The sequence below is a fragment of the Xyrauchen texanus genome, chromosome 20 (genome assembly GCF_025860055.1).
Source record: "Xyrauchen texanus isolate HMW12.3.18 chromosome 20, RBS_HiC_50CHRs, whole genome shotgun sequence".
In the NCBI taxonomy this organism is placed as follows: domain Eukaryota; kingdom Metazoa; phylum Chordata; class Actinopteri; order Cypriniformes; family Catostomidae; genus Xyrauchen; species Xyrauchen texanus.
In genome coordinates, this window is record NC_068295.1 from 17751325 (window position 1) to 17776289 (window position 24965).

Consider the following 24965-nt stretch of genomic DNA (forward strand, 5'->3'; position numbering starts at 1 on the left):
CAATAGAATCAATGTAAAATTTTGAATTGCATAAGGCGCACCCTTGCATCGCTAGATGCAGACTTGGCGTTTTTTAGAATCCTAGCCCACACTCACTTCTTCAATACCAAGTTTAAATCTTTCTCCCATAATCTCTTGAGAGAAGTTGAAGCTCCATCCCCCAGACTCTGAATTAGCAGGGAGTAATACACTGATGCCTCATGACCTTTTCCAAGTAATCACCACTCCCAGAGTATCTGCCGCTTTAGGGGGGTGTATGTTACTCCCAAAAAATAGTATAGAGCAGGTGGCGCAGTTGTAAATACCTACTGTAACATAACTTCTCTGATTAGTTTGATAGAAAGGCTTTGCAATGGCAAAATAGGGGCAAGAAAATCCTGTTCAATACAAAACCAGGGAGAGGCTCTCTATTATTATCATAATAATAAAACAAAATGGAGTGGTGGTGGCGTAGTGGACTAAAGCACATAACTGGTAATCATAAGGTGGTTTTTAGATCCCCACATTGTGTCCTTGAGCAAGACACTTAATCCAAGTTGCTCCGGGGGGATTGTCCCTGTAATAAGTGCACTATAAGTCGCTTTGGATAAAAGCGTCTGCCAAATGCATAAATGTAAATGTAAATGTGTATTAACCTTCCTCACAATCCACTCTGACCAGCAGAAAGGGGAATTATTAATACATAATTTTGGGTTTAGCCATATGCTCAAGGCAACATTTAAATAAATGTCAGAATTAAGACACTTTTGTCCATACCGAGTGCAAATGCGAGATAACGTGCTGTAACATATCTTCTCTGATTAGTTTGATAGAAAGGCTTTGCAATGGCAAAATAGGGGCAAGAAAATCCTGTTCAATACAAAATCAGGGAGTGGCTCTCTATTATTATTATAATAATAAAACAAAATCTTGTGTAGGCCTAACCTTCCTTTGTGAATCGGCCTATGCAACTTACTGAAATGTAATCTGGGATGTTTAACATTTCAAATGAAGGACTTTGCTATTCTATCAAAATGCTTGAAATAAGAGAGGGGGACATCTATAGGGAGAGACTGTAGCAGGTAGATGCATTTTGGAATACAATTCATTTTATTAATATTAACCTTCCCAGTCATGGATCATAATGAAGCCCACCTGTCAACATTGCTCGAAAACTTTTTTATTAAAGTGTCAAAATTAAATCAGGCAAATTTGCTGAGAATAAAATACCCAAATACTTAATGCCCTGTTTGGGCCACTGTAAGGTGCCCAGGTGAAAAGCTGTTACCGGGCACTTCACTGCCAGAGACAAAGCTTTGGATTTAGACCAATTAACTCATTAGAAATGGAATTAATAATTATGTGGAGGCAAGGCATAGATCTAGTAGGGTCGGAGATGAATAATAAAATATCATCTGCGTAAAGCAAAAGCTTATTCGCCACACCTCACACCACCACCCCTGGAAAATCCTCCTCCTTTCTTATCGCGGCTGCTATTGGTTCCATGGCAAGACAGAACAATAATGAGGACAGAGGGCAACTCTGCCAGGTGCCCCTATCCAGAGTAAAATAATCTGAAATTAATTCATTCGTTTGTAGCTCCGCTACCGGGTGTCTATAAAGTAACTTAATCCAACCAATAAAAGTATTCCCGAACCCGTACATTTTCTAAATCTTAAAAAGATAATCACATTCTATCATATCAAATGCCTTTTGCAAAAGAGATACATTAAAGCACCAATGATTTCCTTTTCTCCATATGTGGCAACAACTTTAAACTCACCAGGGCATGATCTGAGACTAAGATGTTTCCAATTGAGCAATCAACAATGAAATGAGGGACTTAGATAAAAAAAAAATATTTTCTAGAATAAATCTTATGAACGGATGAAAAAAAATCCTTACCAGATGGGTTAAAAAGTCTCCAAATATCTGTAAGAACAAGATTTTTACACATCCTGTGAAGCATCAATGTTGCTCAAGGGGTCTTACACACTTTTGCTTCACTATGATAAAGGACTGAGTCCATCAAAAGATTAAAGTCCCCTCCCAATATTATATCATGAGGGGCACCAGCGGCATGCAACTTCCCTTCAAGATCTATACATTTTTGCTAAAACAATAATGACTCTTCCTAATTTATCTTTTATCTGTTTTAGATAGTTGAATTGTAGATGCTTATTTATCAGTATAATGACTCTCTTGCTCTTACTTGAGCCAGCATTAAAGAAAACATTCAGCTTCCTGTGGGGAAAGATGCATTTCTTGAAGAAACACTTCAGCATATTTCTTATGCTTAAGAAGAGAAAAAACCTTCCTTCTTTTTATGGGCTGCCCCAACACATTCACATTCCACGTGGAGAAAGACAATCCACTCATATTAACATTTTGACATATTAGAAAAAATAGATTGTGTGTCAAAAACTAAATTATAAAGACCACATTCCAACATTAGTGCAACAATCGAATCCCAAAATCCCCCCGGAACCAGACAAAGATACTTTTTTTTTAAATTAACCCCATGCACAACACCGCCAACTGGCGTTCATCCCTCTAAACTCCATGTACACAGTCCATGTATGCCTACGACAGGATTGCTCAAGTCCGGTGTTTCTATACAAATTTTGTGAGACAAAATTACACAACAAAAGATAATCTATAAAACAATCTCCAGCCAGTAGGTGGAATAAACACAAAGAACATGTAGATTCATCCACATACCTGTCCCTAAGGTGTGTTCCTCCACAAAGCAAACTCCAGCTGCCATGCGGATCCAGCACAAAAAAAGGTGCTCAGTTTCCTCGGACAGTCGAACTAACTTTCAGTGAGCTGGCCCATTCGCCTGCTACATGAGAGCAACAAATGACCTAATCACTCCAATGACTTGCAAAAAATACTCCACAAAACAAACTCCAGCCAATAGGTGGCATAAGCACAAAGAACATGCAGATTCATCCACAAAACTGTCCTGAAGGAGTGTTACTCTACACAACATACTCTAGCCACTAGGCGGAACCAGTACAAAAAGAAACAAAATAGGTGCTCAGTTTCCTCAGACAGTCAAGTGAATGTTCAGTGAATCGGTACAATCGACTGCAAAATGAGTACCACAAAATAACTTACTCCATTGACTTTATGAAGGACATCGCTTGCTGGGGACATGTGAATGTTTTACGGCCATCCTTAGCATCTATTCTCAATTTTGCCAGGAACATCAGTGCAAAAGCGACCTTCCATTGATGTAAGAGTTTCTTCCATTCCTTGAATTGATCACGTTTCTCTCAAGTCAAATTTGCCAAGTCTGGGAACAAGAAAATGCTATGGTTCTTCCAAGAAAGCCTTCCTTTACTCCTCGCTTTTTTATCGGATGATCTCAGAAATTTGGCCAGAATTGATCGGGCCTGTCTCCCACAGCGGATCACCGAGCCGGAACCCTGTGAATTCGCTCTATTTCCAGCTTATGGCCTGTTATGTCGAGCAGACTCGGAAAGAGCCCATCCAGGAATTTCACCACATCCTGACCCTCTTCGGCCTCAGGAATTCCAACAATATGGACGTTATTCCACCAGCAATGATTCTCCATGTCCTCCAACTTCTCCCAAAAATGCTCCAAATCCACCCTGGTCACTAGCGGATTAGCTGATAATTCCAAAAATGTCCGAACCTCGCATTGCTTTTAAAAAAAAGCAAAAACCAAGGTTTCAGTGAGGCACTTACAATGAAACTGAATGTGGCCAATTTTTGGAGGGTTAAAACACAGAAATATTAAGCTAAAACATTTATAAAAGCACTTACATTAATTCTTCTGTTAAAATGTATGTATTATTTAAGATGTACAGTTGTTCAAATTGTAATTTTTACAGTCATTTGAGGGCTTTAGGGTTTGTTGACATTACATCGTCATGGTAACAAAGTTGTAAAATTGGCTATAACTTTACACAAAAAAGGTTAGTAAGTGTTTTTAACAAAAAAATCATGTTAACATGCATACTGTTTACATCTTGTGGCTATTATTTTGGAACAGAGTGCATTTTAATGTTTAAAAATTGGTGCCCATTCACTTCCATTGTAAGTGACTCACTGTAACCCAAGTTTTTGCTTATTTAAAGAAAGGTTTTATTAAGTTTTGTGGTAATCAATAGTATGCCACAAATGCTGTTGATTTAGCCCACTTTTATTGAACCCAGAATATTCCTTTAAGCCTACTGTTGTGTCAAACCTCAAAACTGAGTCACTCTAACTTTTTTTTTGTCCAATCAGAGGCCATGTGCGGCAATGGAAAGAAGTGCTGGGATTTAAGACAGGCGATGTAATACGTTTTGCTGGGTTACTCTGATGCGATGTTCAAACCAGCCATCAAATCCAGTGCGATAAGACAATCCCTTAGTCCCTTAAATATTACAGTAATGATGTCCTGTGCAGGCCATCTCCAATTCCAATGAGTACATAAGTACTGCATAATAATTAAATACTATTGGTCACATCTGACAAATGCATACTACGGTACTCTGTTATATGCCCTTCTGAATTGGAGAATTTAACCACAAGCAATATGTTCGGGCTAATTGGGATCTGTTTGCTATGCTCATTTAATCACAATAGTGAGGTCAAAGGTGGCTCTTTAAATTAAAGTGCACTGTCCCAGTGGGGCAGCCCAGGAAACTTAATCTTGGGAGTAAACAATTTCCTCTGTGCATAAGCTCTGTGTTTGTTTCATAAATCAAGGGACCAGAGCACAGTATTCAGTGCATTCCCAAACACAGTAGACTGAATCAATTACTCATCACCATTAACTCCCTAAGTAACAAGCAAAACCAGCAGACTGGAGCACACCAATATGTTCATTCTTCCAGCCTTGGCATGAGATGGGGAGAAACAAAGATAGCACCGGATACATCCACTAGCTGTAAATCTACTTCAATAAATAGGCTCATAACACACAGAGGCTATTTTGCTGACATTTTAGCTTTATTGTGTTCAATCAAAGCCTCATTGTTTGCTAAGCAAAGCAAAACCATCCAGTGGAGCCCATTGAGGGAAAATCTAGATGTCAAATTTGTAAATAATGCCATGTGAGGTGTGATAAATTCAGCTGCGGAGGGAGTATGCTGATGTCTCATAGTTTCACTGAGATGTGTACGGTTTCAAACAAACAAGTCAGAAACGAATAGATGTGGGATGTATGTGTCTGTACTACTGTGGAGTGGCATCAAATGGGTTTCCTTCAGAAGCAGTACCGTGACGGCACCATGTGGATATCTTTTTCTCCCTTTCCCAGAGGATACTGTCAGTGTGCCACAAGCTGACGTAATTTGTCAATGAGCTGACATTTTTTGCTTTTAATGGAGCCAAAAGGCAGAAAATATAAACGTGGTTATTTTTAACAAATGGAATCTATACTGCTCTACAGTTACAGAATACAAAAAGCCTTCATATGACTTTTTTCTTCCATTGAACACAAAAGGTTGATGTTCACCAAGCCTCAGTCACCCTTCAGTTTCACTGGTTAAAAAAAATTAAATACAATGAATGTGAATGGTGATTGTGACTAACATACTTCTGAACTATCCCTTTAAATTTGTAAAATTGGTGCCAAGTTACAACCTGCTGTGGTACAGTTCATGTAAACTGTACACGTAAATGTACATTGCACCTTTTTGTCCACTTTGAAATTAATTACAGATTAAATTGAATAGAAATGGCAAAAATGTCTGTCAAGTTAAATGGCAAATAAGCTGTTGGGCTCTATTTTCGTAAGAGCGCAAAGCGCAACGTGCTAAGACCGTGCGCAACATCTTATCCTATTTTTGTGAGAGCGCTACTTCTAAGTGCAATTTTCGTGCCAGTGCAAAGCGCAAATGGCTGTGGGTGAGAGTGTTTGCGATTCTGTGGGTGTAGGCGTGCAAACTGTGTGTGTACTGTTTGTAAATGACGTGGCACAAAGCGCAACTTGCCATTTTCCTAAGAATTTGGTCATTGCGCTAAGACATTTCAATACCACCTCTTAACTAAGACCAAATTCAGTTCCTGCCTTTGCAGTTTGGAGATTTCACCAGAAGATACAGTTTATGTCCAAATTCTGAAAGTGCAGAACATCAAATAATGTCCTTTACGATCGCTGTTGAAGCAGTTTGTTGAATCAAAACATTATGAGATTTGTGTTACATTTTCTAGAGGTCATGGTTTTCTTTGTTTGTTTTTTATTATTATTATTATAATTTTTATTGTTGTTTTGATTAAGTCACTGCAAAAAAGTCCTGTAGAAGGAGAGCGTAAAATGCTTAGATTTGGTTTGATTTTTTTGACCACTTCATTATTTTGTTCGATGTAAAATTTCAATTCAGAAATATTTTTGGTTGAATTTTTTCGTTTCAATAAATTAATAACATTTTTCAAAATCAATGTCGACCAGTAGAAGTGAAGTGCGTGCCGATACAATCAATGTTAATACTTGCCATGATTTGTGTGTCAGTAGATGAAAATGATTAATAATACTAATAATTTATGGGAGTCTATAGCCATATCCTGAACCATATTATTAATGCGTATAAAATAAATGTGTCCCATTTAACAAGGATGCACAAAATAATGTAAAATCATATTTTTATTCTTCCAATTCATTGCATACAGTCCATTTACACTACCAACGTCTTATGAATGTACTGTCTTTGTTTTTATCTCTGGTGCTTGACAGGGAATGGACTGTACTGTATAATAGAATGGAGACAGTGCCAGAGAAGAACCTCCATTGACCCGATTAGCGCCCGAGTTAAGGCATTGCGTTGCGCTTAGTAGACAAAAGATAGGGCCAGTTATCTTTTTTACAGTGACATCATAAATTGGAAAGAGGGAGTGGCTAGTTTCTATGAAAATTGATTGAATGTCTTACCTAAATGTTCCTCTTTCCACATCTTGTCCACTCTGCCAGGGCCCAGTCCACTGTGCGTTTTGCAACCATGTCAGCTCGGCCAGGAAGGATAAGTGACAAGCCTGAAACAACACAGATGCAATATAGAAAAAATATAGAAAGTATACAATATATATATATATATATATATATATACTGTCTATATGTGTTTTTATAGAAAGTCACCACAACCACAATTTTGTACTTTTTTTGTGTAACACTCTAAATAAATATACTATATTTAATAAAATAGAAGTAAATTTTATTAATCTTGTTCCACTTTTACTACAAACAAATTCAATAGAACATTCTTAATACTTTATATACGTACTGTATTTATTTCCTTTTTGGCAAAGACTGGTCATTGTGTGCGTGTGACAACAGTATAACAAGAGTTATACAAATGTTGACTGCATGGGTATGTGGCAAGAAGAATAAAACTGAAACAAAGAGAATGATATTTCTGAGGTAGACAAGATTGATAGATTGATATTACTGAAAATGTGTTAACTGTGATAAGAAACAGGTTAGTCTTTGGAAAATTTTGGAACACTAAGAATATGAGTCCTATTTCTCTCTCTCTCTCTTTTTCAAATATTCATTGGAATAATTGTCTGCTTCGAGGTTACAATATGTGATACCATAATGTGTGAAACTGTCTTAGATGCATTCTACTGTCACTGCTTTTGAGAGGGAAAAAACAATTGATGAGAGCTTGCAAATCATGAAGTCAATCCCACAATTAGTTCTGGCAGGTTTTTCTTGCAGAATATCCCACTGGACTGATGCACCGCACTGTGGTGGGGAAATGCTTTTGCCGGTGGGCTGGTTTGATACTCTGAGGTAGTTGTGCTTAAAGGAAGCTATAAAGAGTTTCGCTGGAGGGCTATGGTGGTTAGGGTGATTTAGCAGAATTTAAGGCTGCCAGACTGGAGTCAGCTCCTTAAGTGCAATGGTCCCTTAGTGCTAGTCCATCAATCCCCTATAGCTCCCCTGTGTCCGCTGTTCATTGAGTGAAAATTATGACCTGTGTGGAGCAATGAGACAATCATATACCACAGAAATGCAAGCATCATCTGTCAGGGTTTTGCTGATGTTCCACACCATTACCACCATCATCCTGCAATGCTTTGATGTCAGTTTCCAGTGCTTTTTCTTTAGTGGTGAAAGCTTATGAGCATTTAAGATATGCTGTGATCTCCTGATGATGAACTGATGTATCGTCAGGAGTGCTGGAACTGGAGGGGCACTGCCTACAGACTGTAATTTGTTCTAGTTTTAAATATCTGATATTATTTAAAACAGGTAAAGATTGTCAAGTAATGTCAAACAGGTAGAGTCTTTCCACTGACCCGCAAAATTTCTGGGCTGATAGAAATAATTAAAAGTTAATGAGAGTGTGCTCAGATGAATATTTATAGTGTTATGTCTCATAATTGTACACTCCAATGTAAGGTAACACTGTTTAAACATTTTAATTTCTATTCATATCTTGATGTTAAATTGCTGATATTACAGTTTGGACATATCAGAAAAGAGCAAAATAATTTTTATGATGTGAGTTAGGATACATGTGCTTACAATAGCAACATCAGCACAGCCTAATTAATATTCATGCAAATGTATCTTGAATTATAGGAGGGGCCTTTGGGACTCCACAACAATTATTAAATCTAGGTGTGTAACGGTGCTTCTTTTGCTGATGTAACACCTTAAAGCATTTCTAATTAATTATTAATTTGCCTTTGAACTAATGCTTCTATCCAAAGGGACATTCCCCATGGAGCAACCTGGGAATAAGTTCCTTGTTCAAGGGTAAAAGTGTGATAGTTCAGGGATCAGCTCTTCCAGAATTTGAACCTACAATTTTCAGTGACCAGCGCAGAGATTAAACAACTAGGTTACATCACCCACAATCTAAAAGATCATGCTTTTACATTTGGGATGGTCAGGAAATAATTCATTAAACATTGTCATACATTTTTTGCCACAATACTCTCCACTATGAATGGTGAAATCCTTTAGATGGACTGAACTGGCTACCTCACCAGTGTTCTTGAGCACCTCTTCGTTTAGTCCAGTGGGAGGGCAGCTCATGCTCTTTGGTTCTCCATCTGGTGTGAAGAAGTCTTAAACACTGTTAAATACAGTGATATCATTATTGCTGCTTCATATTGTGCAAATTCACTTTATATTTTTACTGAAGAGCCTGCCATCTAGGGTCTAAAATGAACTTTTTACAATTCCATAAATATTTCTTATTGAAACTGTATTTTGCATAATTCTTTTAATAAAAATATATGTGTGGTTTTTAAACTCCGGGAACTTTTAGCCCTGTGTCTCTTTAAAATCTTTTTCATACTCTCACTTGTTTGTTGTTGTTGATGTTGATGTTGATGTTGTGTGTCTACTTTTTGTCATTCTTTTTTGTCATTTGTCATTTTTATCATTGTTTTCTGAAAGTCATGAAAAATACCACAACAGTGAAATATTTAACATAATCTCAAACTCTGTATTGTGTTAAACAGAATTCTGTATTTTGAAATAAAATGGCAGACTCCTTTGTACTGCTAAGGCTAGGCTGATGTATCTTACAAACACAAAATGAAATAATATGTTTACACATATGCATCATTTGGCAAAATTACAGCTTGATTTGAAATTATGCTCAATAAAATATTTACTTTGACTTTTCTTATATTTCATCACTGACACACTGGTCGACTTGGTTAACAAGTACACTAACTTAAAACTTTAAAAATAATTTTCACACAATAAATATTGAAATTGTTTATGTTTATTTAGCTCTTTGTTTAAACAAACATAGTTTTAAACTTGTAATCATTTGTATTTATTTTGGATTTTCAAAATCCAAAGTCTGGGACAAGGCTAAAACAGTAAAATCTACAAAACACATTTGCAAAGTACTTAAATAAATGATGAAGGCCTGGTAAAAAGTAAAAGTTTTAATTTGACCTTCATGTAAGAAAAAGTTGAAATCTGTTTAAATCAAAAATCTAAAATTAAAGTGCCCATACATGTTCTTGGGTTTATTTAGCTGTTTTTTGTTTTTGTTTAGCTAAGGATTTAAGCATTTCAATGTAATAACAAAATTCCATCAAACTGAATTGTGTAATTCTTAACTAAATTAAATTATTAAAACTTAAAAAAATAAAATATTTTTGTTTTATATATATATATTGTGTTAAATATTATTCAATTCAATTTGAAGCAATTTTGTTATTAAATTAAAATGTGTGTACTGCTAGTCTCTGTCTCTCAGTAAAATGGAACTTGTCATAAATACATGAAGACTCGTGATTTTGTTTGAAATATTTTAGTTTTCCACATTTGTGCCGCCACATGGAAATCAGGAGACAATAATATTTAGACATCCTAGATGAACTTCTAATGGGAAATTTTCCACTGAGGTAAAGGTTGCTAGAGGATGCACAAGTCGCAATATATTTGTATATATTTCACTCATGTCACTTACATCAGTGAGGTTCAGACTATCATTTTTGCAATTTGACTTAAACTTAGTGAGGTTTATTTACTTGCTAAAGCCCATTTTTAATCTAATTTGGTGCTTGGTTTGTGTTCATTTTAGACCCTGCTGCCACCTATAAAGTCCTCATTAAAGGGATCATTTACCCCAAAATGAAACTTCTGTCATTATTTACTCACCCTCATGTGTTACAAACCAGTTTTTTCTATCTTCTGTGCAAAACAAAAGGAGATGCTAGGCAGAATTTTAGTCTCAGTCACCATTTACATTCATTACATCTGTTTTTCATACAATGAAAGTGAATGGTGACTGAGGCTAACATTTTGTGATCCACGGAAGAAAGATTTTTTTCATTTTTCTTTTAACTTTATCTTTCATTACCTGGCCATGGTGAGTCAAGTCAGTGTCGAATGTGTAGGATCTTCTCATCCTTAGAGCTGGTGTATGCCTCCTCATAGATCTTGTCATATTTAGCAAACTTCCTCCTGAAAACAATTCATAGTATAGCGAAAGCCCACTTCTATCCACCATCTTCATAAAAAACTCAGACACATGACACATTTGTGACAAGTTATTAATTAATGATTCATGGCACCTACTGTATGTGCTACGGCATTGAGAAAACCGTGAGATTCAAGTTCCAATTTATTCTCTGAGTGAAATCCCCTGAGGTTTGTCAGCAAGTGAAGAGTGACAGGGATGCAGTTGTAAATAAAACAAGCTGTCGCTGGGCGAGACAAAGTGTCAGCTAGCCGCACTGGAGGAATAGTTCGGTCGGAGGATTGTGGTTTCTACGGCAACGCAAATCTGAGGGTAGTTCTGGGGGATGGGATGGGTAGCTCTGAGCCCAGGGAATGAAATCCTGGGTCAACGGGTGAAACATGAAACATGTCATCACCAGAGTGAAAAGATAAAAGGAGTTTTCAAACATATGTCAATTTAACAGCATTTTTCCGTTTAGAGGTTATGCGGGAACAGGACCTGTTGTTGAAATTAGCTCAGGCAATTTGTCAGCTTCAGAAGTTGTATGGAAAAGTTCAGTACTAATGCTATGTATGAACAGAGGCATAAGATTACTGTTTTGAACACGCACAAGGTTAGGATGCTCTGGTGTAAGAACGATATACAAACTGCACAGGAAACCCATCACTTATTAATAGCCCAGGAAAACAACAGATGTGGAAAGGATTGTTTAGCTTTGGTTAAAGTGATCAATTAGGATGCACAGTGGGAGTAATAACCCCAGGTGGATGTTTCATATTACAAATTAAGGACATATGGGCATTTACATATTACATGATGACACAATAATTAGATTTTCATAGATTGAGACACAAACCTCAAACTCTTGCAGTGTTACCACTCCCTCAGAGATGAGCTTGTCTGCGTACTTCTTCAGCACGTGTTACTGTTTGCGGATCTGCTTGTACATGAGGGGTTGAGTGAACATGGGCTCATCCAACTCATTATGTCCAAACCGCCGGTAACACACCTACACAATACACAAGTAACATTGATGCACACAATATACAGAGGCTCCAAAACCATTTGGACAATTTTGGCCCCTTAATTCACATTTAAATATATTTGAATTTTATTGCATTAGATAACAAAGATATCAAACTCATCAAACTCAAGATATCTGAGTCATTTTTGCAATTACTTTTAACCAACTGGTTCCAAGGTTATATAAAAATGACATTGTTTTATAATCTGAAGCCTAACACTTTCTTAAAAGGGCTGTCAATCAATTAAAAAAATGCATAAATTAATTACATGGAGTGCCAATTAATTAATTGAATTAATCACGATTAATCACATATATAAATATTAGCTGAGAAAGTAAATAACAAAATAACAATATTTTTGAACAAATAACAATAATTCAATATATAATGATGAAATAATTATAAATAGTTATATTTACATAATAAAAATTAATACACACATATATGGGTATATACCATGGTCTGTTCGAATACTCAATGCTGATTAGCTGGAATGTGTGCAGTTCAAACCCTTGAATGCACAGGTAGTTCACATCACAAAACAACATCATCAAGTCATACAGTGCAGTCTTAAATTCAACTGAGAATTGCTACAGCACAGAAAAGACAATAGTGTTCATCGATCAGCCCTGTATTAATCAGCCATAGTGATTGTGATTAAATTATCTTTTGACATTCAGCTGTTTTGCACAGAGGGGGAGAAAAGTTAACCAGGACCCATTAAATGCTTCTTCCGCTGTCCGGCAAGACGATTTATATATTAATATGTAAACGTAATCTGCACTGCTCAACATGTGCTGCTAGAGCTAACAGCTAGAGTATGCCCTGCTATCATGGCTAGGTGTGTGCTAAACAATTTTAAATGCACTTCGCAAAGGAAACCACACTATGCATCGGGTGGTTCTTTGCATCCTCATTGTGAATTTAAAATAATTTTACGCACACCTAGCCATGGATTATCCTTTACATATATATATATATATATATATATATATATATATATAATATATAGATATATATACAGTATGTGTATACTGTATATGTGTTTGTGTGTGTGTGTATATATATATATATATATATATATATATATATATATATACGTATATATAAAAAATAGTATTCAGATAATTAAAATGCATTACAATGGTGTGGCAGAGGAGTTAACCATTGATAAGACAATACAAAAAGTGACTTTAGAATCTAATGTATTGTTTATTTGCATATTATTAAACATAAGACAATCATTGGCTTACAGTTCACAGCAATTCATTTTGAAATTGAATTTGTAAATCAGTCTTTTATCAATCAGTCAATCAAGACAGATTATTAGGGGTTTTCTAAGGACCCGTCAATGTACACCTGCATCAGACGGATGCTTTTGGAGTGTCTTTGGTTGCATCACATCATAAACAAAACATTTTAGGTCACTGTGTCAAGGCAAACGTAGTTTAATAATTTGAAAAATACGTCTTGAGATGCCTAAATTCAGATTTGCGCTTCATCAAGCTGTGTTATTAATCCAAGAATGCTTCCTCATACTGTGCTGTTTGCTGAAGGGTTGGTTTGTTCTCTGTATAAGCTGAGTGTTGCCTATACAGCTGAAGTTTTGCTTACTGCCCCCTGGAGAAAACGGGTGGTACTTCAAGCTTGATTTGCTCAGGAATCTTCCTTATTATGGTCCATGGGACGTGATTAATTGCATTCATGTTTTAAACGAATTATTTTTTACATTTTTAAATCGCACTGAATTAAATTAACAGCCCTAATTCTTAAGATTTTTTTGCTTAAAAAGTGTGCTTGTGCTATATTTCTTAATAAAATCAATGCCACTTGGTTTAACATTTTGTTATCGACTGCAATATAATGTGCTTTTCTGCATTCATAACAATAGATAGGATTCTACATGATTCTATATTGGAACATACCACTACTATTTTAACATTCAGTGATATTTCTTGTGAGAAGTAGGATATGTCTTCACATTATTTACCAGGTCTATCACCACATCCTTGTTGAATGTATTCCTCCATTCTACAGCAACCCTGCACACATACATCACAGCTTCTGGATCATCAGCGTTGACATGGAAGATGGGTACGTTGACCATGCGAGCCACATACTTTGGGTAGGGAGAGGAACGTGCCATTCGGGGATCTGTAGTGAATTCAATCTGGCAACAGAAGATAACACTCATCAATCTAAAACATACTGAAAGGTCAGGGTTTAAGTGTTTGTGAACAAACACATCCTAATCTCCACTTGCTTAAATTAGTCCTCTGGTTTTAAACAAGTCAATTCTAATAAGAAAAGCTGATGTTCGATTTTAACATGATTATTGACCACAATGTGGATGGTGCCATGGATGGTATATGAAGAGAGTACACTGAGGTGAAAGGTTTCATAGAAGACTCCCTGACTAGCAAATGCAGCATCACCACGAATGAGAATGGACATTACCTAGGGGACACAAATGCAAGTTATATTCTTCTTATTTAAAAAGACAGTTCTTGGTTTGTGTTCATAAAAAATCAACATGAAGGAGCCTTCATACACAAAAGATATGGTTATACAGTATTCTGCAATGGTTCATCTTAAAGGGGACATCTCATGAGGAACATCATGGTTACTGTTGTAACCCGAGGGAAGGAATGAGACATTGTGTCGAATGAATTGACACAAGGGGTCTTCCTGGGGCGCCAAACGTACCTCTGAACCTGAGAAAAGGCCAATGTTGACACAAGGGGTCCCATATAAAAATGCCAAGCACTGACCGTGTTACATGAACTGCCGGGACAGGTGCAAGCAGGCTACTGCGTGCTAGAGGCAACTGAGTCGGCTGCACGTAGCCTACCCAATTCCCCAAAGAGGTGTCGAATGCAGACCTTAGGTTCCCCGCACCCCTGGGGGGGGGGGGAACAGGCGCTACATGACTAGCATGGGAGCAAGCCCGGCAGCTGCGCCTTTTGTCTCACTATGTCTCTCACATTGGACGTGAAGTGGCTGGGGCTATCTTAACGCTATGAAATGCATCGGAGAAGGCGGTCTTTCCCGGTCCTATTCTTTCAGGGGGAACAGACCCTGCGGGGACCACATCCTGCCCAGTCTAGGGGGAGGTAATATGTGGCAAATACACCACGAGGGTTGTGAAGCCATACGTGGGAAATGGCGCGGTGGTAGGTCCAGCCTAATGAGGGGGGACTCTACAAGCACGGTGACTGGGGCAGCGGGGCTGCCCAAGGGAAATGCGTGTAAGCCAACAGGGGGACCGTACCACGGGAAATACATCACGGGGAGTTTGCCTGAAAAGGGAACTAAGCCTGTGGAGCCCGACCCCAGTACAGAGCACCTGTGACTCATAGTGGGTCTGGCCGCGAATTGCTCCGGTGAATTTGCCAGCCAGAAGGCTAGGGAGGAGAACATCCAGGGAGCGATGCTTAGTGGCAAACCTGGGATAGAAGCCGCACTGGATCAACTTGGTGAAGGGCGCTGTGTGCAAGCGGAACACCCGGTTGGTTGTGCCGTGTTACCGAGAGATTGCTGTTGCACAACCATTCGTCTCCGAAGAAAAATTCTGACTGGCACTCGCTGCCCAACTTCCCTTTATACCCGTATGTCTGGGGCAGAGCATGCAAATTCTGTCTGCCAACTTGACATTGGCCTTTTCTCAGGTTCAGAGGTACGTTTGGCATCCCAGGAAGACCCCTTTTGTCACTTTACTCGACACAACGTCGAGTGAGTAACAGAAGGGGAATCACATTTTCTTTAATCTTTTGAGATAAAAGAGCTTGGTGTACTGTTTAATCATAGGCAAGGCAAGGCAAGTTTATTTATATAGCACATTTCATACACAATGGTAATTCAAAGTGCTTTACATAGAAGAGATTAAAATAAGAATAAAAAAAAATAAAAAAATAAGAATAATTGAAACAGTTTAGAATATAAAATAAAATAGAGTACAAACAGTCGGACACACAGTGGCACAGTGCTCATTCAGTAAATACACAGCTAAACAGATGTGTTTTGAGTCTGGATTTGAATGTGACTACTGTAGGAGCACATCTGATCTCTTCTGGAAGCTGGTTCCAGCTGCGGCTGGCATAATAGCTAAAAGCAGACTCTCCTTGCTTGTAGTGAACCCTTGGTATTCTAGCTGATGTGATCGTAATGATCTGAGTGATCTGTTGGGTTTATATTCAGTGAGCATATCTGCAATATACTGAGGTCCTAGCCCATTGAGTGATTTATATACCAGTAATAATACTTTAAAATCAATCCTAAATGTAACTGGGAGCCAGTGTAAAGACCTGAGGACTGGTGTGATATGTTCATATTTTCTGGTTCTGCTCAGAATCCTGGCAGCAGCGTTCTGTATGAGCTGCAACTGTCTTATGGTCTTTTTGGAAGGCCAGTGAGGAGTCCATTACAATAATCCACCCTGCTGGTGATGAAAGCATGCACAAGTTTCATGCACAAGTTTCTAGGACTTGACTGGAAACAAAGCATCTAATTCTTGCAATATTTTTCAGATGATAGTATGCTGATTTAGTTATTGCTTTGACATGACTACTGAAACTAAGGTCTGACTCTAGAGACACACAAAGATTCCTGACTTGATTTTTAGTTGTTTGACCCCTAGCGTCAAGGTATGCATTCACCTTGAGAACTTCATCTTTTTTTCCAAACACAATGGCACAGTTTTGTAAACTTTTTTTTACTGTAAACTTTTTAAAATTATTTATATTTGTACATATATTTACTTTTTCTATAAATGTATATTATATTATATATTAATCTATATTTATAATTAATTTATCTTTTCTATATTTTTATTTCTGTATTGGCATTTTATTAATTGTAACTAAGATGCAAAATTGACTTTTTCTAAATCTCTGCGACTTTCTGATGTGAGACAGACAACTACATCAACACTTGACCATCCAAGTTTACACATCAATGACACCGATTGGGTGTTCAGAAACTTGGACCACTCAGTCATGGTGAGGTTTTAAGAAGAAAGCAGAATAGATTATATTATTCCTTAACTCTAGAACAACTAACGATTTAAATATGTAAAATGTGTAAAAGTTGGGCGAACCTTGTGCCGTTTCAGGCTGTGTGTAGCACCTTCTGCTCTGCATATCCTTCTACCGATCCTATAGAGTGGCGGAAGTTTATTTATACTAAGGTACCTGATAATTTCAGTCTGACCTGAAAGGGGACCAAAGCACTTTTGCTCATTTCACATGTGTAGGGGGCATTTCTTAAAGGCGCAGCAAGCAAAAACCGACTATACATTTTACTACTGTAACATTATAAGTGGACCTTAAGGATTTAAAAAAATTGTTTTTTATTATAAATATGTATTTTTCTATATGACCCCTTTAAAAGATCAATGTAATCCAGGATACCCTTCTCCCTTCAGTGTCTCCTCTGTAGAACTGTTCTGCCTTGCCTTGGTCATGCCCTGAACAACAGGGTCCACTGCCTCTCAGTGAGAGGGGTTAGCCATCAAAGACAGAGTGATATTCTTATCTGTTTCCCTGTTGATTCATTCGTGGTACATCCCCAAATGATATTTCACATCTCCAGAACCCTAGAGAAGAGTAAAATGAAAAAGTACAATAGGAGGAGAAGAAATATCCAACGAAATTCGATATGATGAAATAATCTATGATCAGATGAAATCGTATATTACCTCAACTGCAGCCTCAAGTCTGGGATCAAACTGGCAGAAAACATGGTCCAAGTCTTTGCGGACTACATTGGCCAGTCAGTATGTTCAGTCGACCCCTGTGTGAATCAGAGGTTGTGTTATTATTGCTTGGGTGAACTCATAAAGGTAGGATGAGATTGAATGGACCAGGTTTACCTGTGAGGCATGCCCATAATAACACTTTCTATACCAGCTTCACTGGACTTATCAATGATTGTCTTCAGGGCAGGGAAAAGTACCTCACAGCCTTCCAAACCAAAGCGCTTCTCTAAAGACCATTTGTGAGCTAGAAAATCCTCAAATCTGGAACAATAAATCAAGCTTCCATATAAAATTCCTCCAAAGAGCAAAACATTTTTCTGATTTGACATTATATATCTCAGGGTGTAAATAAGGTAGCTCCAAAACTGCTATTGTTTTGTTCCCAATCATGTCAACTCTAGCTCAGTAAAAGTTTGTGTTGATACGACAAAGCAATCAAAAGTTATAACATTACAAAAATTATTTATCCTAGTGTCCAAAAACATTTCCATATTTCCAAAAGCCTCTCCAAACAAATAAAATATATTTTATTTTTATATATTTATTAAATATATATATCTTTTGTATTTTATGTTCTATTTATTTTTCGTTAAGTTATTAGCAAAAAATATTTAATGGTGAATCGGGCTATCAACCTTCAAAAAGAACAAAATAACACCACAAAACCACTGCTAAAGAAGTCAATACGACATGCACTATTTTCCAAGTCCTCTGACATCCAACCAGTGCCATAGTCATCATATTTGATTTAGGCACTGCAAACAGGCTTAATTATTAATTATTTAGTTTGATAGTGAATAACAACTGAAATTTCAGTCAGTTTCGCTCAAAAAGTGAGCATGTGGCTTCAGAAAACTTGGAATACATAGTGTATATTGTACTTGGAATATATAGTGAATATAGTGATAGCTAAGAGTCACCATTCACTTTTATTATATGGCAAAAATCAGTATGTTTTCATATTTTTCATTTGTGTTCCATGGAATAAAGTAAGTCTTAAGGGTTTGGACCAAAATTAGAGTTAATAAATAATGACAGAATTAAATTTTTGGAGTAAACTATTCCTTTTTGTTCCATTCACAAAGCCACCGGAAATCACTCATTTTCAATGAGAGATGGTGATTTACGTCGACATAAACAGCTACTGTGATGTTGGCATGTCTTATCCAAATTATGGTGGCATTTGGGACAGGGCTAAAATCAATGTTAATGTCAAATTTAACTAAATTAAAAAGTAAAAATACTCTATTTGAAACACACATTTTCCCTTCACTCATGAAAAATTATAACCATGGCTTGCTGAAATGCTGTTGAAGCAGGGCAAAATTAGTCTTCAAATCAGGAAAACAACTTTTTCAGGATGGTTACCATGCTGAGCAAACCAGCCTCGCTAGTAGGGTTCTCTTCACTCAGCCAGAAAATGTCATGATTCCCGGAGTTTCTAATTTCTGCCGGATACACTGGCATTGCTCCATATTATTGATAAACATGAATTCCACCCCAATATGACAACAGTAAGATGTCTGAAACATTCAAAGCAAGTTCATTATAATGTACACATATGCTCATTAATTGGATTTTATGCATTTATGCATTCATTATGTATAATTAAGTATAATTAAACACCATAATACAAGATAAGTGATCATATTTGCCAAAATGACATCTTTTCAGAATAGCTGAATGCTAAGAATTAGTGAATGTCACATTTGAATCAGCCCAAGCACAAAACCAGCTAATGGGGAATGAGTTAGGAGTGTTTCCACTCAAATACTAGGTGATATCACAGAAATCCAGCCAGTTCCCACCTCAAGCCTGTGTATGATTGCTCTCAGTGGGAGTGTGCTTTCATTTCCCCCAATAACTGTGGTAGTGGCAACTGAAATGTCTTATCCAGATCAGATTCTTCAAAGCCATATGACGCTAAAGATTAAAGAGGAGAAACGTACAGTATTCAAACCAAAAACAGAACAGATAATGAGATTGAATGATTGAGGCTCTTTTGAATTATTTAAATTTGAATTCAATTGAATATAATCTTTTGAAAATGATTGAAAATAACTGTGCACATATAAGGTTGGTTAGCAATTCTCATGCCAGTCTCTTGCTAATAAGTGTTATGGTAATACCCTGGAAACAGCATGGTAGTGTGATAAAATATTTTAAATATTTATTTATGGTGCTCACACATAAATTAGATTTAAAACATTTCTTTTTAAAATAAATATAATGATTTACAATGTCTGAATGGCATATTAGACATCATATGCAAATTCTAATTTACATTATTATCAATTGTTAGTTAATGGTTATAATGGTTAGTTAAAAAGTAAAACAAAACCGTGCAATGCAGGCAAGCACGGTGGTTTGTGATGCATCCTATTGATAACACTGGGATCTATCTGTAAGACTGGGTCTCCTCAAGAGCGGAACACACACAAGAGGAGACAGGTGCAAATGTAATTAAAGCCACAATACAGATTAAGAGGGTAGCGAATGGAAAGATACATCATGCTGAAATTAAGAGCCGTCTGGTACAATATACGCGCTCATTAGCTGTATTGGGAAAACCTGACCTGACCGACACGGTGAAAGTATGCGGAGGGAAAAAAGGCATGTTTTGAGAGGTCTTCTCCCTGGCTATTACGTTCTCTCTCTCTCTCTCTCTTTCGATCTGTTGTGAGAACATGTCCTACATCCTTCTATTTTGCTGACACTAAAGGCAATAGGACCCGACAGGAGCAAAGGGGAAGATTTATGGCCCTTTATCTCAGATAACATTAACCTGTGCTTGCGATTCAGTCTGGGGCATAGCTCTCCCCTCCAGCCCCTGTCGCTGTCTCAGACTGGGGAATCTGTAATAGCTGAATGAGGAATTGTTTGGCTGACCACTTACACGTCTACACCGCCTAAAACCAGACACATACACGCTCCCTCTCTCCCTTACCATTAATCTAGTGCTATAAGTCACCAAATAACCAAAATGCAAGGACTGGTACAAGCAGTGTTATTAAACTTCATTACAATAATCTTGATCCTTATATAATATGAAGTGCTATCAGCTCTGATTATGAAGCTGGGAAAGCAACTTCCAATGGCTTTCGGAAGCTGTGAGCTAAACCGAAAAGACTGATCTAAAAGATTAAACACAGGAACTGCACAGCAACAATTTGATGTCAACAGAGAATGAAAATATTCCATACATTCAACATATTTTATGGCTAATATTAAGCATTTTAATGATATTGCGGTCACAATCTGTCCTTTGATGGATGGTCCAATAAGGGTGTCTTCACTTTGCAATAAAATAGCTTTTTTTCAGTCATCTCCAACAATCTAATTTTCCTTTCATAATTAAAAGGAAGATGTTTGCAGCGGATGGGCGCAGGCTTGTTGCTACAGAGACGTATTAACATAGTGGTTGGGGCTGGCAAGGTCAGTCACCAATAACATTATACAGAACTTGGGTAGTAGCTCACACTGCCAAGTAATGCACTCTGTAGTTAAAAATAAAGAACTGTAGCACTGACACTAGACACAACAACAAAGACAAAGATTGTATGTGTACACAATATAAAAAAACTAAAATAAATATATACATATTTTTAAAAGCCTGAAAGCTTTAATATACAAAATAGTTTGCAATAATTAGGAGAGTTTCTATATAAAGTGTATCACTCAGCAGTTGCAGTATTGAATGCTGGTGTGATCCACACAAGAGAGGGGGTGGCTAGCAGAATATAATAACACTCTTAAGGATGAGCCCCAAGCAAGGAACCACATCAGCATTTATGTTTTTAGAACAAAGAGCTGTTTTTAAGTGGGGCAGTGTAATTATGGCTGAGGGACAGAAGAGATATCAACAAAGGTGTGAGTTATGATGTAAAATATGAATACATATAGGGTACACTGGGGCTAAAGGGGAGGGGGGATACATTCCTGTTTATAGAATATTACTGGAGCATTACTTATTACTTACTGGAGTTTGTGTAAAAATAAATAACAAGAGAAGACTGTTTTGGTAAAATATAAAATATTTTTTTAATTGATTTCTTGCTGTTGAGTAATTAAAAAGCTTATTCAAAATAACCACTTCAGAAAAAATGTATGATATATATTGTTAATTTCAATCACATTTGGCATTTCATAACATCTCATGTGTTTTTTAAACAAATGAATGTCTAAAGCAATTGGATCAGTCAAGTGTGAGCCCACTGTGAACATTCTGCATAAAAAATCTATTGACCCCACTTAATAAAAAAACTATGTTTTATGGGGGCCTTTAGACATTTATTTATTTGGCAAGTAGTCATGCAATTAGATGGATAATGAGCAGTCAAACAGTAATCTTCACAAAATCAGTGGGTCTGACGCGAAATGGACCGAATGGGCAGCGATAAGCTAAAATGTGCACAGCATTATGCAGAACGGACCAAAAAAACACCCCGGGCCAGGCCTAAAACCCCATTGTACCCTTGTGGGGAATATTCTGGTTGGATATCTCACCCAGCTTGTCAATGGATGTGATCAAATCTGAGGGAATGAAGGAATCCAGATCGACAGCAAGAGGGTCCAGCCAAGCCACATGGTGGCCACGTAACTAAAGGGAGAAAAATGCATATGAGAGAGATGATTAAACTGAATTTGGTATCCCCATAACCAAAGCAGAGTTTAAACACCCATCAAAAACAAAAGCACAACTGGGCAAGGAAGTGCATTCGCTCAGTTATAGTATAGCTGACCATACAAGAACCAGCGTGACATGACTAACAAATCTTATAGGAATTCACACTAAGTGTATCATACATTCCCAACAGGCTGACAACAGGAAAGAGGAAAAAAAATGTTGGCTTTGCCAAAAGACAGAATTTAATAAATCCCTACGATACTTCATCTAATTAATTAGAGGAAGCAGGGAAAATGTAACCACCTGTTTTGATTCAAGCAATCTCTTTGATATTTTCATTTTCGAAATGGAAATAAGGTCTAATTAGGTTAGAATTAATCACGTGATTTGCATAACTACACAGGGACACTATAAAATGTATGGATTTACAGGCGCCTCTTTGATTTGTTGTGGTCCCCTTCACACCAGTGCCAATGCTAGTGAATACGATTTCTTTAGTTATTTTTTGTGCATTCTTTCAATAAAATAATGTAAACTTTCTCTTAGATTTTTATTTAGCTTTTAGATCCTATGTGTAACCCAGAGTGACTCAATTTACCTGTTATTCTCTGGTAAGAGTGTGCACTGCTAAATGATCCGCCACCAGCTTTTGTGACATAGCAGGTGTCTGGGACATGCCTCGCCCTTGGAACAGCGTGGAAAGACGCTTCTTCCTGTTTCCTCTAGACTGCTGGCTTTGGTGTTATGGAAGTATGCATCCCAACACTGTTACAAAAGGGCATATTTCAAAATGTCAGATTGTCTTATTAAATAAAGGGTTATAAATAAGGGTTTAAAGAAATAGTTCACACACACACACACAAAACAAATTAAAATTATGTCATCATTTACTCATCCTCATGTTGTTCCAAACACGTATGACTTGTTTTATTCCATGGAAGACATTAAGCAGAATGTCCAAGTTGCTCTCTTCCATTCAATGAAAGTGGATGAGTACAAGGGGCTGACAAGCTCCAAAAAGGACACAAAAAAAAAAATCAGAGAAATAGCAAATATGACATGTGTGCTATATTCTGAACACATTCAATAGCTTTGTGTGAGGAACAGACTAACATTTAAGTTGCTATTCATTAAAAACCTTGCCTTGAAATGCTTGCTTGACTTTGATGGTCACCAAAGAGCAACTTAGACATTCTGCTATTAACAGATCCTTTTGTGTTTACCAGAAGGAAGACAGTCATACAAGTTTGACTATATGATAACAGATTTTTATTTGTTTGTGAACTATACCTTTAAGGGACATTTGAGGTTAAGCTATTTTTTAGAATGTATCTTTTGGAGCACAAGGAGGTTTACAGATTGGGAACATTACATAATATGAGAAATTAATGATAGTATTGCAGAGATGCCTTAGCAAGCATACTAGATCTCTGAAATGGGACATCCAGAGAGTTTGAGTGCTTTTAGTAGATGTTCACTGCACCTCATGAACGTTTTTGTGATCCTCCAGCCAAGCGTAGTACATCTCCACAACGTAGCTGGAGCTGCAGGCCGCCAATGAGGGCTTAGCAGTCCCGGTTGAACAGTTACAACTTGAGTCAAAAACTCGCTTCCCTGAACCCACATGCCCCCTCATCCATTTGCTACTGCTTCTCAGGGCACTAGCCAGGGGCCTCAAATTACTGATGTCTGCAAATTTCAGTAGATAGGAAACAGAAAGTTATTAGTACACAATCAACGGTATACTAGATGGTATTTGTTCTTAAAATCTACCATAACTAATAACTTGGAGTATATCTTGTAACTTTAAGGAATATTCCAGTTTAAGCTCAGTCGACAGCATTTGTTGCATAATATTAATTACCACAAAAAATAACTTTGACTTGCTCATCCTTTTATTCAAAAGAAAGCAGAAATCTGGGTTCCAGGGAGGCACTTACAAATGGAAGTGAATGGGGCCAATACATAAACGTTAACATTTCAAAAGTATAGCCACAAGACATAAACAATGTGTGTTAATGTGATGTTAGTGTGATAAAATCGCTTACTAACCTTTTCTGTGTAAGGTTATAGCCAACTGAACAACTTGTAACAATGTAATGCAAACAAACCCCAAAACCCTAAAATGTCTGTAAAAATGATGATTTAAACAACTTTACAGCTCAAATAATGCAGAAGAATACAGAAGAATTAATGTAAGTGCTTTTATAACACTATAAGCATCGTATTTTTGCCTTTTAAACCCTACACAAAAATTGGTCCAATTCACTTCCATTGTAAGCGTCTCAATGTAACCTCGGTTTTTGCTCTTCTTTTTTTTTAAAGAAAGGGAGGAATGAGTCAAAATAATTTTTTGAGTAAATCAACATTATGTCCAATGCTGTCAACTGAGTTTAACTTGTATTGAACCCAAAATATTCCTTTTATATTTATTTATGATATGTATTATACTGCATTCTATTATGCAAGATATTTTCAGATTTGTTATAATTTATAAGATTGGTGTGTATATTACAAGATTATTTACCCAATTTTTAAATAACATTTAAAACATTTTTGAAGTTAGAGATTTCAACCTAAAAAGAACAGTTTAGACCAGCAAATTGCTTAGTGCTTTTCTGGCTACCTGTAGAAAGAACCTTTTACCACTGTCTCTCTTTCAACATCTCATGCTAATTCCT

General features: G+C 36.9%; 1 protein-coding gene across 1 annotated transcript in view; it reads right to left on the reverse strand.

Annotated features, from left to right (window-relative positions):
* ogdhl (oxoglutarate dehydrogenase L) overlaps positions 1-24965 on the reverse strand; it is a 37094-nt gene that overhangs the window by 11579 nt on the left and 550 nt on the right. Inside the window, 16 exon segments of the mRNA XM_052150457.1 lie at positions 6900-6969; positions 8878-9015; positions 10776-10872; positions 11728-11886; positions 13893-14072; positions 14231-14359; positions 17311-17352; positions 17355-17495; positions 17598-17672; positions 17674-17692; positions 17772-17918; positions 19026-19180; positions 19466-19530; positions 19533-19580; positions 22164-22257; positions 23768-23973. Of these exon segments, the coding sequence (XP_052006417.1) occupies positions 6900-6969; positions 8878-9015; positions 10776-10872; positions 11728-11886; positions 13893-14072; positions 14231-14359; positions 17311-17352; positions 17355-17495; positions 17598-17672; positions 17674-17692; positions 17772-17918; positions 19026-19180; positions 19466-19530; positions 19533-19580; positions 22164-22257; positions 23768-23920 (1712 nt within the window). The 5' untranslated portion in view covers positions 23921-23973.